The 15,674-nt window shown below is 36.3% G+C and overlaps 1 protein-coding gene across 2 annotated transcripts in view; it reads right to left on the reverse strand.

The window, feature by feature from the left end:
• Tenm1 (teneurin transmembrane protein 1) overlaps positions 1 to 15,674 on the reverse strand; it is an 889,292-nt gene that overhangs the window by 543,873 nt on the left and 329,745 nt on the right. For both annotated transcript variants that reach the window (XM_087599322.1, NM_001446957.1), the window contains 2 exon segments: positions 10,981 to 11,241; positions 9,434 to 9,490 (listed from right to left, as the gene is read on the reverse strand). In XM_087599322.1, the coding sequence (XP_087455448.1) occupies positions 9,434 to 9,490; positions 10,981 to 11,241 (318 nt within the window).

Genomic DNA, 15,674 nt, shown 5'->3' on the forward strand with positions numbered 1-15,674 from the left:
AAGGATTTTTACCTTTCTTGAAATGAGCAGAAATTAGGATGGACTGTAACCAGGATCTAGAATTTCTTTGGGGTGCCATATATCCCACACTGGCTACTTGTATAATTCCTGATAAGAAAACTGTCACCCATAGTATCTATCCCACAACTTTGGCATAGTAAATGAATAGAGCTAAACTTTATTCATACCTAACAATATCTAATTATAGAAGTCATACTATAAAGTTATATATATATATATATATATATATTCATGCTCTACACACAAAAAATGAAATTGGTAATGTTTTCCATTTCATAGAACAAGAAACTGGGGTTTGGGAAGTTTTAATTATCCATCCAATGGCTAGTAGTCAGGGATTTGAGAAGTACCAAAGATGGACTGTAAGTTGTAAAAGTAAAACTGCCTGTTAATAAACAAAACGGAAAAAAAAACAGTAAGATTTTATTTGTTAATTTTAATAAAGTATGAATTACAAAGAAGTTACGCGTACCTATAGTTTCAATGATGATACTTGTATTCAAAAATGCTTATTGAACAATTACTTGCTGCCAAACTTGGTATTACGTACTAGAGATGCTTGAAATATGAATATTATGTATAATCCCCAACCTCAAGGCATTTCTAGACTGGTGGGAAATATTAATGTTCAATTAATTAAGAGGATTTATTATAAGTGACAAAAACAATTTGAGCTACATTAAACAGAAAATGAGCACAAGAAGGGGCTAAATAGAAAGAATTAAGTCCTTTCTTTTTGTACATTGATCTATTATATTTAGTCATATCTGTGCAGATTGACTCATGTCTATATATTTATCCAAAAGAAAGGAATAAGACTCTGAATACAGTCCAGCTCTTACTTCTCTCCAGAAAAGCAGCTAAAATTAATCATGTGTGCTTTAGCATCATCGCTACATTCCATGGAAATAGAATCATTTTCTCAACTTGATTCAGGTATCTAACAGAGTCTCATTAGCTACAACCAGAGGATAAGATCAATAATGCAAATCTTGCTTTGGGGAGTCCACCTAGTTGATTTTTGTAGCAGCTCCCCACTTCGAAACAGTAAATATCAAGTTGGCACACATACCCCAATGGGTCTACTAATGACAGTGTAAAGCCTGCTTGCTCTCACTCTCAATGGCAAGTTCATCTACCCTTTTCCAGCAACATTCTTCTCCTAGTGTCAGGACCCAATTCTTTGGGTTCCAATGTGAATTGAAGACTACCAGATCTCTAGATTCCTCTGGGACTCTGGCATCAGATTTGGACTGCTAAGACAACTAGCCTCATGGATGGAATTACTACCAGATTCTTGATCTTTCAGTTAGAAGACAGCAATTGTTGGACTACAGAGACCATCGCCTGTATGCTTCTCTAATAAATTCCTTTTTAATATATGGATGTTCATCCTAGCAGGTCTATTTTTATAGAACCCTGACTAATACAGATAGTAATATCAGAATGGGTTCTACAGAAACAAAATTGTAAAGTTATTTCATTAGTTTTTGAGACAGGATCTTACTACGTTGTCTTGGCTGGCCTAGATCTCACCCTGTAATCCAGGTTGGCCTTGAACTTATAAAAACCCATTAGCCTCTTTTTAAAGTATCTGGGACTGGGTTTCTAATCTGCTGATACATACAGTTACTGAAAGCTCTCCTCAAAAGCATGGAGAGCATTAAGTATCCATGGTATTAAACTTATTAGATAGATCCATTTGATTATCTTGACCAATCCATTGTAATTGCAAATGTAATGACTCTCTACATAAGACTTATGACAACTGGTGGAAAAAAAGGGAAACAATGATGTTGTCTGGTGGCTTCTAACATCTCTGGATAAATTGCCAAAGGATAAGAATGAATCCCTTGATAAAATTAACAAACTTCTAATATCTCAGCATACAGTAACAGAAGAACTCAGTGACACAGTTAATAGATTGACTTCAGATGTATACCAATAGTCTAAACATTTACCAGTGGGCTGTGGAACAGAATCTTGTCCTCAGCAACCATAGAGTTCAAGTTATCGAAAAATCAAACCCAAATCCTCAGAATATGACTATTTGCTTTACAATGAAAATCCAAGTCCCAGCTTCAGAGTGTATACATGTTGAAATAAGTACAGTGATTGGTAAGGATTCTGTAAGTGTGGATGAAGAGGTGTGGAACAACCCGTCTAAATGTGAAGACATTAAACTCTCCTGTTCTGAAGGACTTAACTCACCTGATAAATAATTCTTCACCCTTAGAATAGAATACTTCTCCACATTAATCTACTGCAGTGTTTCCCTCTCCATATTTGTCTCAGTAATCCTTCACTGTCTACTACATTAGCAATGATGTTCTCTGAAGGAGATGGCAGTCAAAACAATATTGATGTCGGTCAGTGCCTGCCTATAGTGCTTCTAGACTTATAACCACAATCAATTCCCCAGTTAAAGATGCTCATAGAAAAGAGGTAAGAAGTATAGTTCATGAAAATGTGTGATATTCCACTAAAGAACTTGAAGAGTTTGCTAATTCACTGAGGCAAAGTCTGGAGACTACATGTAGAAATGGGTTTTAAGGGTGTGTGATAATGGTAGATGAAATATACAACTGGAACAGACTGAATTTTCTGAAATGGGAGCACTGAGTACATATTCTAGGTTTAATATGGAAGTTTGCAGAGCCAAAATTTGTCATAAGATGGCCTACTGAAAAGAAGATGAAGATGTTTGACATCTCTTGCCTCAGTGTTGACAAGGATTTTAAGGTTCAGGCAGACCATGGTGCTACAGAGGGTACGCCAGGAAAACCCAATCCTCCACAGCGAGAAGGCCTAGATGCCTTAATCCTACAACATGAAAAATGCTGAAAGGCGCATCAGTATACTTGAAGAACTCTATGGTTATTCCTTTCTTGTGCCAGACCACAGGGTTGTAAATACCACAGCTCAGTTGGATGAATTAAATGCAAAGGGTTATAATTGGGCCCTGGAGAAACAGGGTTCAGGTGGCAACACTGAAGCACCAAAGACAATGATAAGCATTGTTATGGCACTGGAAGAACAGGTGAAGCAATGTCAACAATGGCCTGACCCATAATGAGCAGCAAAAGCAAAGTGCTTTTTATGGTCACAAGTGTCATATGGAACTCTGACACTGACTAATGGATTGTGTTTATAGAAATGTAATCATAAAGAAGCCTACTATGTTTTATATGATTTGTATAAGCAGATACATTATTGAACAAACCAAGAAAGGCTACATTGGATAGTGGCAATAGGAAATCTTGGCTCCTGAAACAATTTCTAGACTTCATCTATTTGCAAACTCTAGGTCCCTTGAATGAAGGGATGTCAAAAGTCCTGTGAGGAAGGGTCTTGATGAATTACCTAAGAGTTTTATGGTTAGTGTTCTCCAGTCCTTCTGCAGTGCGACACATGTCCTTTAACATGGGCCACTTACACTGGGGAATGCAAACAATCAGACTTTCTAGGTCCTGTGGGATACTGTCTAGGAAAATAATTGGTACTCATTATGGGAGAGCCCCAAAAGCAAATGTGGCCCATCAGTTAAAGTACAGTTTTATGGAGATCAGATGACAGAATTTTGGCTGAAATCTTATTCACAGCAGGCCCAGTTTGTCCCAAAACTCACCCTGTGGTTATTTCCCTACTTCTAGAATGTATAATTGGGGTATATGTACTTAGAAGTTGGCAGAATTCCTATATTGGTTTTGTGAGGATTATAATAATTGGTGAAAGCCAATGCAAGTCACTGAAGTTCTTGCTACTAGGGAACATAGTGAGCAAAAGACATTCCAGGAGGGATTGCAGAAATTAATACTACCGGCAAGATGCAGAGTTTGTGATTTGTACCATATCTCCCTTTAAAATTCCTATTTGGATTGCACAGAAGACAGATGGATCATGGAGAATGGAGGTTGACTATTGCAAAATTAATCAAGTAGTGATACCAATTGCAGCTGATGTACCAGATGTGGTATCTTTACTTGAGCAGATTAACACATCTCCTGGTACATGGTATGCAGCTACAACTTTAGCAAATGCCTTTTTCTTGATACCTGTCCATAAGGACCACAAGAAGCAATTTACCTTCAGCTGGCAAGGCCAACAGTATGCTTTTACAAGTTTATCTCACAAGAGTATATTAACTCGCCAACACTGTGTCATAACTTAGTTTGGAAGGATCTTGATCATCTGTCTCTCCTGCAAAATATTGCATCAATCCACTATACTGATAAATTAGGTTGATTGGACCATGTGAGCAGGGCGTACAAACCACCTTGAACTTTCTGGTAATACATATGGATTCTGAGGATGGGAAAGAAATTAAAAAAAATTTCAAGAGTAGAACTTCAGTGAAATTTCCAGGAGTCCACTGTGTGGGGCACAGTTATTCTGTGTAAACCAAAGTACAAGTTTTCAAATCTGACTATTCCCACCATCAAGAGGAAGGTTTATTTGGACTGGAGAATCATCATATTCCTTACTGATATATGTTATTTCATACCATATATCAAGTGAGGTAGAAAGACGCTAGCTTTAAATGGGTCCTGGAACAGGAGACGAGTTTTCAGTAGGCTAAAATTGCTGTGTAGAATGCTCTTCTCCTGGGACAATATGATTCTGGAGACCTGAAAGCACTTGAGGTATCAGTGGCTGTTAGGAAGGTTGCCTGGAGTCATTGGCACTTTAATACAGATGAATCACAAGGGAAACTCTAGAAAATTTGCAGCAAATCTCTACCATCATAGGCAGACAGCTGTTCTTTTGAAAGACAGCTCTTGACTGGGTATCTGGCCTTAGTGTAAAATGAATATTTGACAATGGGATACCAAGTCAACTGGGTCTGCCTATAGTAATCTAGATATTTTTGACCATGCAAGTTATAAATTAAGTTATACACAGCAACAATCTATTGTCAAATGGACATGGTATATATGTGATCTGGGCTGATCAGATCCTGAGGGCACAAACCAGTAATATAAAGAAGTTGCTCAAATGTTTATGACTTTTTACTCCCATTAAAATCCTTTCTACTCACAATCATGCTCCCATAGCCTCTTGAAGTATTCCCTATGGACATTTACTGAGAAAGAATTAGGGAATTTTAAAATTAAATATTTTTATTTCATGTACATTGGTGTTTTATCTGCATGTACGTAGGTGTAAGACTGTCAGATCCTCTGGAGTTACAACAGTTGTGAGCTGCATTGTGGGTGTTGAGCATTAAACTAGGGTCCTCTGGAAGAGCAAGTAGTGCTTTTAGACACAGAACTATCTCTTCAGGAATTAGCACTGTTTGAACTGATGTTTTTCTTTCTGCATGTTATATAAGCACTACTGAGAACTGGAAAGCTGCATCATTTACAAACCCTTTCTGGGGAAACCCTGAAAGACATCAGTAAAGGGAAATCTTCATAGTAGTTAGAACTTTGGGCAATAAACAAGGTTGTATATTTTTCTTGGGTGGAGAATAGGCCATATGTCTGGTTGTGTGATCCATGAGCTTTACTCAATGGATTGTTTGGATGGCCATGGATTTTTAAAGAACATGATTAAAAAATTGGTGGGAAAAAACCTGGGAATAAGCACTTAAATAGGTCTTTTCAAATGGGCAAAGGATGTGAAGATGCTTGTCTTTCATGGAAATGATCATCAAAAGGCGACTTCAGTAGAAGTCAAAAAACACTGGACAAGACGTCTCATTTTGTTGATAGGCAGCAGCTTTCACCATAATCCATTGTTATTTTTCACTAGGCCTAATACCAGAGTGGCTATTGGAGTAGAAATAGAATTTGTGCATGGACTCAACAAATGTAATTAAATTTACCTAGGTGAACTGGTTACAGATGCTGCTAAGGGCCAGATCTGCTAGCAACAGACACTAACACCAAGCTCCTAATGATAGCATTCCCAAGGGTATGCTACTAAGTAGCAGGTTAGTGACACTGGCTCCCTTCCTATGTGGAAAGGACAGTGTTTTGACCTCACTGGAATAGATACCCTGTTTATGGATTTGCCTCTTTTACACCTGATGTTTCTTAAAAACCTACTGTATACAAACTCTCAGAATATTTCATCCACAGTTAAGGCATCCTATATAAACTTTCCTCTGGCTAAGAAGCTCACTTAATAGGCAAAGTAATGGTATAATGGGTCTACTGTCATAAAAGTCACTGACATTTGGCTGTCAAGCATTCTGAAACCAGCTGACTTCATAGAAAGGTAGATGACATTTGAAGTCACAGTTTTAATTAGATGGTGGTAACCAAGAAGGCTAAATCCAGGTTCTCCAAAATACATTATATGCTTTGAATAATTTTTCAGTATATGGTAATGTTCTCCCATGCCCAGAATTCAGTGGTCCAGGAATGAAGTAGTATAAATGGAAATGATTCCATTCACTATCACCCCTAGTAACCAGTAGGAAAATTTTTGCTTCCTGTTCCCAAAACCATAATCTCTTCTGGCATAGAACTTTTGGTTCCAGATGGAGAATGTCTCTGCTAGGAGACACAACAAACATTCCATTGCGATGAGAACTCAGATTTCAAACTGGCCCCTTTGGACTTATGACGACCATTAGCCAACGGGCTAAGATAGGAGTAACAGCATTATAAACGGTAATCAGTCCAAACTACCAGGGGGGAAATTCCTATATTTCTCCATAAAGGAGGTAAGAAAGATTGTGCTTGGAGTACAGGAGATCCATTAGGGTATCTCCTGTTGTTACCATGTCTTGTGGTTAAAGTTAATGTGAAACTACAACAACTCGGTTAAAGCAGGGTGACAAAGGGCACAGACCCTTCAGGAATAAAAGTATGGGTAGCTCCTCTTGGATAAGAACTAAGATTAGCTGAGGTGGTTGTTGAGGTTGGAAGAAATACAGACTGGGTAGTAGAAGAAAGAAATTATAAATACCAGCTAATGCCACTCGACCAGTTGTAGAAAAATAACGGACTTCATTTTTGTTTCCATTAGGAAATTAAGGAGATGTGCTTGTATTAAAGGTGGCAAGGGGTGCACACAAGGTATATAATCTTAGTTTTCAACTTGACTACATCCAGAATCAACTAAAACCCAAACATCTCAGCACAACAGTGAGGAGCCTTTTTAATTGGATCATTTGAGTTGAGAAGACCAGACTTCTGGGCCACGTATTCTAGTGACGGCACATAGAATGACATGGAAGAAAGAAGCTTTTGATTTTGTCTGCTTGCCCTTGCTCTCACTGGTAAATCCATCTATCCTGTTGCTGAGGCATTCTTTCACAGGTATTAATACCTACTTTTTCAGGGTTCCATCATAGACTGAGGACTAGCAGGTCTCTAGGAATCTTCCAGGACTCCAGTATGAGGCTGAGACTCGGTTGAACAACTAACTACCAGATTCCTGGCTTTTGAGTCAGGAAATAATTTTTGTTGGAGTACCCATATTAAAGCCTATATACCATCCTACATCCCTTGTGCAATATGTACTCATTTTTTTAGCTCAAGTCTTTTAGAGACCATTGACTAAAACAAAATAGTATTGTCACATTGTTACAAGAAATGACGAGAATATCATTTGTTAGAGGCAAAGTTGTACATTAGATAACCATAGGCCTGCCTCAGTGCAGCACTTCTATTCTTCAAAGAGTAGCACAAGATCATAGATATTTCATGAAAGTATTTATCTCTCACTTTAATCCCCCCCCACTCAAAACATAATGTGATCCTCATTTATAGACTCTATAATTATTCTCTAGATCCTGTGGCTAGGTATTGAATCTACAATGGAGAATAAGGCAGACCACTCTTGTGTCCAGTCTTAACACCTTCTGTGAGGTATGAAAATCTAGACATATCACACATAGTTGAAATGGACTGTAAGAAGGCTACACTGAAAGAAGCACAATATCAAACTGTTATTACTCAGGTCCTAGGATCAAGCTAACTATTAAATCTGCATTTTTCCTTAATGGAAAATTAAGTAATAATACATGTTAAAGGATCGTCTTAGGACAAGTGGGAAGGATTAAAAAACAAATAATATTTTGGTAGTTCTGTGAAACCTAAAAACTGTATCTACTTTTCATACCTGTTAATTTCCCCTCTTGCAAATATTCCAGTAGTGAAGTTTTAGTAAAAATTTCAGAGTTTGTAACATTATAGATTTAAATTAGATTCAGAACAAAAAACAGGGTTAATAGTACTAAAAATATTTTTTAATGATTAGTCTATGGATGAAATGCAAGAAATCAATCTTCTTAGACAAAATTCTGGAAGTCCAAGTAGAACAACAAAGGGTCACTAAATCATACTGTCTATTTGTGGGATGGACACAATTGTAAGCATCTTTGACAGCATTTCTTAGATACTTTTATAGTTGTATAACTCACATAAATTAACATTTTCCCTTATTTAAGCTTGTATTTCTCATTAACAGCAGTGAGGCATAACCTAAAGTTTTTCATAACATTATGTTCACGGTATCATCAATAATTAACAAAAAACAAATTATTGGCGGAAAAAAATAAAATGTCATTGACACTAATTGTATCATAGGGAGAAGATGGCATGGAATCTGAACTACTGAAACCTATAAATCAAAAATATTTTAAGCATTTTTATGTTTCAAATATAGACTGTATAAATTCAAGTTAATGAGTTAATGAGATAGGTACCCTGCTAGGCATGCTTTCATGAATGGATGATATCAGTGGGAAATAAATAGCTCCATTTGCATGCAAACACAAAGTTAAATGAGATGAAAATGATTTTTTTTAATTTAACTTGCATTTGGGGAAAAAGAAGAAAAGGATTCACACTCTCAAGTTTTCTCTAAAAAAGTATTAAATATGGGCCATTCCTAGTTTATTACCAATAACTGGGAATGCTCCTCTTACTAAAGAATGACAAAAATAAAATCTCATAAAATAATGACTACCTTACGCTTTCACTTTTTTTCTTTGGCTTTTTGAGTTATTTGCAATCGATGACATGAATGAAATGATTGTAAGGCCAAGGTAGGAACATCTGGAGAAAAGGACCAAGGCCATTTGGTAGTGAGCACTGGAAAGTTCTGTCAACATCAGATATATGCCGTGTTAAAGTTAAAGCCATTCTAAATTCAAAAGAAAATAACAGCAAAACAGCAGCAGCAGCAGCAGCAGCAGCAGCAGCAGCAGCAGCAGCAGCAGCAGCAACAACAAGGCATTTGTTTTATTTAGGGCAGAACCCCAAGACAAATGAGTGTTGTTCCTAACTGCAAGTGAAATATACACATTAAAGGCACAAGACTAATCTCTGACAATTCCATTGTTCAGCCTCATGTGTTGTTTGTTAGTCTGTCAGAGTCTATTTTGTGGACTAGGCACCTGTCATGATTGATTGAGGTAAAAACAACTTGGCGTCGAATATTTGGAAACACTTGCCTTGAGCAGAATCAGCTGGAGCCTCCATATCACAACAAACAGGAGAGAATTTAAAACCTGTAATATTAAATGTTTTATTAATCAGTCTTTGCCCACGTTGCCTGAGATTCTTCAAATTTCAACAGGAATACTTCAAGAATTTTTAAAAAAAAACATAACAGTATCAATGGAAAAAAAAGCTCTATGTACCCTAATATATATTCCTCCACTAAAACAAAGATTCAGTAGTATTGAATCCTAAAAAAAAGTCAATCTTACTTAATCCTACAATTTTCAACACTCCTAAAAGAAACCTCCCATTGATGTTCATCTACAGAGAGAAAAATGAAGTCCAGAATGAAAAGGCCTTTATTGGGGTATGTTTCAACTGAATGTATTTAACTACAGTTCTTTATGTGAGCAGACGGGATGGAGATAGTGCAGAGAAGCACCTGAGTCTTTCAATCTGACTACCAACAATGGAAGCTCATGCTGGAAGAAGGGACACGCATCAACCAGAAGAAGAACTTCTGTCTCCCAGAGTGCGATTTCAAACATTTCTGAGGATTGGCCTATGGCGCAGAATATAATCGTTACATTTAAATTATATTCATACAGCTGTATAATGAATATGGAATATATTTTATACTATCCTCTTTTCTCAACTCAGCTCTCCCTGTCCCTTTGTTCCCCTAAAAAAATTGTTTTCATTTAATATACACATACATAATTTTATGTGATTGTATAAAATCGAGGAACCTAGACAGAAAACACAGTATTTGTCATTTGGAAATGGGTCGAATTCACATATTATGCTAGCATGAATGTGGATGATATAAGAACTCATAAAATTTTGACAAAGAAAATGATGGATAGACTAGATTAATTTGATTAACATTCCTTTAACATGCCTATTATGAAATTATTTTTGGTTAGAGGCAGAAGAACATACTTTCAATAAGTCAACCCCTTCCTCAAAACTCACAAAGAGAAAGCATTTCATTTTCTACAATGTATAAGGAAGTAATATATAATTACAACATAATGACAATGCTGTTAGTACTGATTGTCTGGCAAATTACTGGTGTCTTTAAAATAATTGTGTTTGTGAAATAATTTCATTCTAATGTGGTTAATGTGAATCTGTTTATAAACTCAGCAAGTTAATTTGGATGAAAATAGAGAGTCCCTACAGAGAATATGCATGCTATATAATTGTTCATCTCCTTGTTCATACATCGATGTAAAGCTAAAATACGTGAAATGAGTACTTCCTATAATAAATCCCACTGGGGTAGCTATGAAAATAAAAATGAAAATAAAAGGTGAGTAATGAATAAGACATTCACAATATTGCTGACTACATGAGATAATTTCTCTTGAGGGTTCTCCAGAAATGAAGACTATTTTGTGTCGTTATAAATAAACGTGTCTATTTGCTAGCTACTTAAGTATCCTCCTTGTTCCTGGGACCCTGCTATCTTGTATTTGTATTCTGCATGCTAAATGAAAGATAGGCCAATACCAGAAGTGATAACAAAGCAAAACGGCAAATGTAGTTTTCTTACCATTTTCCCCATCAGACTTCCGTTCATGGTCAGTGTCAGTCAAGGACAATGCAGAGTTGGCCCTGCTGGACAGACAGGAACTATGTTCTGACTTCATGCCTCTTATCCACATTCTGAGTGCATGGTCAGGTGATGCAGCACCTTCTGTCTCTGTGTCCACATCAGATCCCATCTCCAGCTGGTAGCCATGCCGAGAAACACTGTGCATGTCTGTCTGGTAGCCAGAGCACAAAGTAGGAGGTGTTTCACAGAATTCTATCTCTGGAAAGAAAAAAAAAAGTTCAGACATATTAAAAATCTACTAACTTTCACTTTTCTGTCCTCATGTTTCCCCTTCCCCATTGCTAGTAATTATGAGTATTTGCAAAGTTAGAATTCTGGCCTTTTATTTATGGTAGTTAGGACTCTGTGCTTATTTTGCACTTCTGTTACTCAAAATTATACTCCCATTGATTCTTACAACGTTCTGGGGGGGAAAGTGCATTCTCAAAATAGCTTATAGCTACAATTTTTTGGTTGCACAAAATATAATGAAATAAGCGAGTACAATAAGTATAAAGTGTAGAGATATGTCCTCTAAAGCAATTTCTTTTCTAGAATGAATATGTGATCTACACAGCACACCTGTGCTTAAAATAACAAAATGATTTGTTTTTCTGAGTGTGTCATATATATTATATATAATCTAGTAAGTAATATAAAACTGAGAAAAACAATACATTCAAATAGATTTTTCAAATATGCTAAACTCTAATATTATGAGTAACTAATGTTATTTCCACTGTCTTCAAATGAGTTTAAGGCATACTTTTGCCAATTATTTTGTTTTGTTTTAAAACTGGAGGAAGCTTATATTATAGCTTAAAAAAAATTCCAGGGTTCATAAGCTATAACACAAAACAGCCTGGTGGAGGAGACGTGGAAGAGGGAGAGGAAGAGGAGGAAGAGGAGGAGGAGGAGGAGGAGGAGAAAGTGGAGGAGGAGGAGGAGGAAGAGGAAGAGGAAGAGGAGGAGGAGGAGAAAGTGGAGGAGGAGGGAGAGGAGGAGGAGGAGGAGGAGGAAGAAGAAAAAAGCCATGCATTTGATTTAAATCTGCAACAACTGCCACAAGGCAGGGAGGAGGACTTTAGAGAAAGAATAAGGAAGATCAAAGTGTTAGGGTAAACAGAACACAGATAGAAAAAAAGCTTCTTGGATAATTCAGAGAAGAAGGCCGACTTAGTAAGCTGTTTAACTGTAGTTCTAGAACACACTGGGAGGGTGGATGAGGAGAGAAATCACCTTAGTTAAGAGATAATTTCTTTGCTCTTTAAACAAACAAACAACAAAAACATACAAATTAGGTACTGCACCATGACAGTGCTTCATGGATTCGATTTTTCTCCCTTTCCTTCCAAATTTTAGAATTTAAAACAGTTAGAATCTTAGTAATCAGGTCATTTAATAGTTGAGAAAATAAAATCCAGGATGCTGATGGCATTTTCCAATGAGCGTACATCGAAGAGCAAAAGCCTCTGTGTTTGTTTGTTTGGCTACAATACCCAGAGCGAGCATCATTTTTTCTAGATGCCAGTGAAGACCCAGTAACCAACTGCACGAATATCTCCCATTCTGTCTTAAAGTCAATTTATATTCAATTATGGCAAGGTGTCAAAGAGGGGAAAGATGCTTTAACAATTCCTAATAATTTAATGAAAAATGACCACATGCCAAGACATATCATTTGAAATGTCCATGTAATACTTAGATAAGGTAATCCGGAGATGTAGTACACTATATAGGATTTTCTCAGACTGACATCAGAGACAGGGGATGTCAATTGGCCCGGAAAGGGCTTAACTGACTGCGTCTAATCCATAGCACATATCAATAAAATACAAACTTTAACATGAATTCAATTCTTTGAATACAGAAAATGTTTGATCTTACACTATCTACTAGAGAAAATTCAGAATACAAATTTATTTGTCATAGTAACTATTTCTGGGATGCAAAAAAAGAATTACTACATACAGATTTTAGAAGCCAATGGATAATGCTTGTTTAATAGTTGCTGTGTTGCTAGCACTGTGCTTTGTGAAACCCATATTACAAATAAACCTGCTATAATATACTAGAAAACTCAATAACAATTAACCCTTTCAGAGTTAGAGGTTACTTCTCAGCATGCTACTTTATGATTTCACTGATTAGTTTCTTTCAAAATAGTTGTAGTTTTCCAATAGAATCTATGTCAAGTTGAAAGAAATTATTTTTTCTGTTGATAAAATTAATTTATTTCAAAGATCCAAACAAGGTGTCAAGATTTGTATCAGGGTTTGTCTTATCAAACCCAAAATCGTACTAAATCATGTTTTTTTTTTCTGAAACAACATTTAAAAGTCCATTTTACTCAATTCAAATCTTAGAAATTTTTGAATATTTATATGCTAATTTCACTATGATTCTTTATTGAACACTACGAGGTGACGCGGCTACAGTCACTTGCTCACATATACACATCAGCCTACAGCTGTAAGAAAGAAATGCTACCTAGTCTGTTAAACACAATTTCCTTCCTTCCCCCAGAATACCAGCTCTCAGAATCACCTGGAAGGCTTGGTAAAACATAGATTGCCTTCCCTCACTTCTACCCTACCCTCTGGCTTAAAGTCTAAAACAGCTGGTATGCAGTAGGACTACACAGTTTGCATTTAAAGGGGCTTTAAGGTGAGGATTAGAGTCATCTTAGGAAACTTAGTCTGAAAACTTCTGCACTAGACATCTCTCTGAAGGCAACAGGTAAAGGAGAGCAGTGCATTTACAACCATGGTACTACCACAGATTTTGTCGCACCTACTTGAATTCTGGAGATGAAGAAAGAAAATATCTGTTCTGAGTGGCTGTAAAATATCTCCATATACTTTTCATGGATTCAGGGAACTAATTAGGGAACTTAGTTCTCCCCCAAATTGGCTTATATTTAGACTTTCTCAGGTGAGAGCACATGAGATGTGACTTTCCAAAGATTTTTAATATGAATATGAGAGTCATGGCGTTTATTGAAAAAGAATGAGCAAACACAAATGGATGGCCATTTGCCATTCTAGATTAATGAAACACTGGAATAAAATTTTTCCAAGGGGGGCACTGACATATATAGCCAGACTCCATTTTTTGTTGAAGAGATTTGTTTTCCAACCCAAAAGGAAATTTGAGCATTGATTTGTTCCCTTCAAAGTAAATGTCATTTAAGATTATCAAAACTTGCACAGGATAACCAATTTCTTTTTTATTGGAATTTTATGTCATTTCAAAAGCAAAAACTAAATCATAAAAATTGTAATTAAGTAAGTTAGACAATCTGAACTCAGAAAGATCCAAGCAAGGTATGATTAGTTCTTTTTATGAAATGTTAAAGGAGAGAAAGCTAGAGAGTGTGTGAAGGAGAGAAAGATAGAAATATTTTACCTATCACCATAAGTGTTGTTCATTGAACTGTTTTATTTCCTTTCTTGAAGTCAATGTTGTCATTGCAGAATATTTTCTTAAATACACAAAAGTCTGCATTCTGCTTAAAATTCCCGTAGGATGCATTATTTAACAAGCACTTCAATGTCCCCTTGGTGGTTGTTTTTAGCCCTACACATATAACCTTGTTACCTAAAATGCTGCACGTTCCCTAGAGGAGATAAAGTTCAACTGGGTTTATTATAGATCTGTTCTTAACAAAGAGCTCTCTGCAAGCGAAATAAATGTATACTCTTAGAACACATACGGTTTACATGGCTAGACTGGTAACATGAGAAACTAAATTTCAAGAGTGGAATAGTATAGAGATATTCAAGAAGTGTATCGGCAGTCTCCTGAATATGTTTCTAATTTTTATTCCAAGGAAAACATATTTTCTGGTATTTCAAGAGATTAGAAGGCTGAAAGTATAATTTCTAAAATTGAGAATAGGTTAGAGGGGACATTGCACAATAAATAATATAACAATGGCTAATAAATGAAAATAAGATTCTTATTACTTAGTTATCCAGAAAATACAAACTAAAACTACAATGCAATATGAGCATATTGTCTAGTATGGATTACAAACAAACAAAAACAACTGAAGAAATCTCTTACTGTCTTGGTGTTCTATTGCTTTGAAGAGACATCGCGACCAAGGCAGTCTTATGAAAGAAGACATTTTGTTGGGAGCTTGCTATCAGTTTCAGAAGATTAGCCTATTATCATTGTAGCAGGGAATATGGTAACAGGTAGGCTTTGGAATTAGAGAAGTGGCTAAAAGATACACCTTGATCCACAAGCAGTGAAAGGAAAAGAAACAATAAGTCTGGCATGGGCTTTACCTAGGAAACCACTGCCAGTGACACTTCTTCCAGCAAAGCAACTGGCACTCAACAAGACCACAGCTCCTAATCCTTTTAATCCTTGATAAATGTTCCACTCTGGTGCTTAAGTATTTAAATGTATGAGCCTCTAAGGACCATTTTTACAAAGGATCACGCTCACCAAGTGCTAATAATTGTGAAAGGAAATACAAGTCGTATACATTGATGACAAAATAAAATAATATGGAACTTTGGAAAATAGTCTAGTAGTTTTCCATTGATTAGATTTGTACTTACCAGGAGAGAAGTTGTACTCCTGGACACTAATCACAGAGAAATGATAAACCTATCATTGGTTTACATTAAAATTACATA

This window comes from Rattus norvegicus, chromosome X (genome assembly GCF_021556685.1).
Source record: "Rattus norvegicus strain SHRSP/BbbUtx chromosome X, alternate assembly SHRSP_T2T, whole genome shotgun sequence".
In the NCBI taxonomy this organism is placed as follows: domain Eukaryota; kingdom Metazoa; phylum Chordata; class Mammalia; order Rodentia; family Muridae; genus Rattus; species Rattus norvegicus.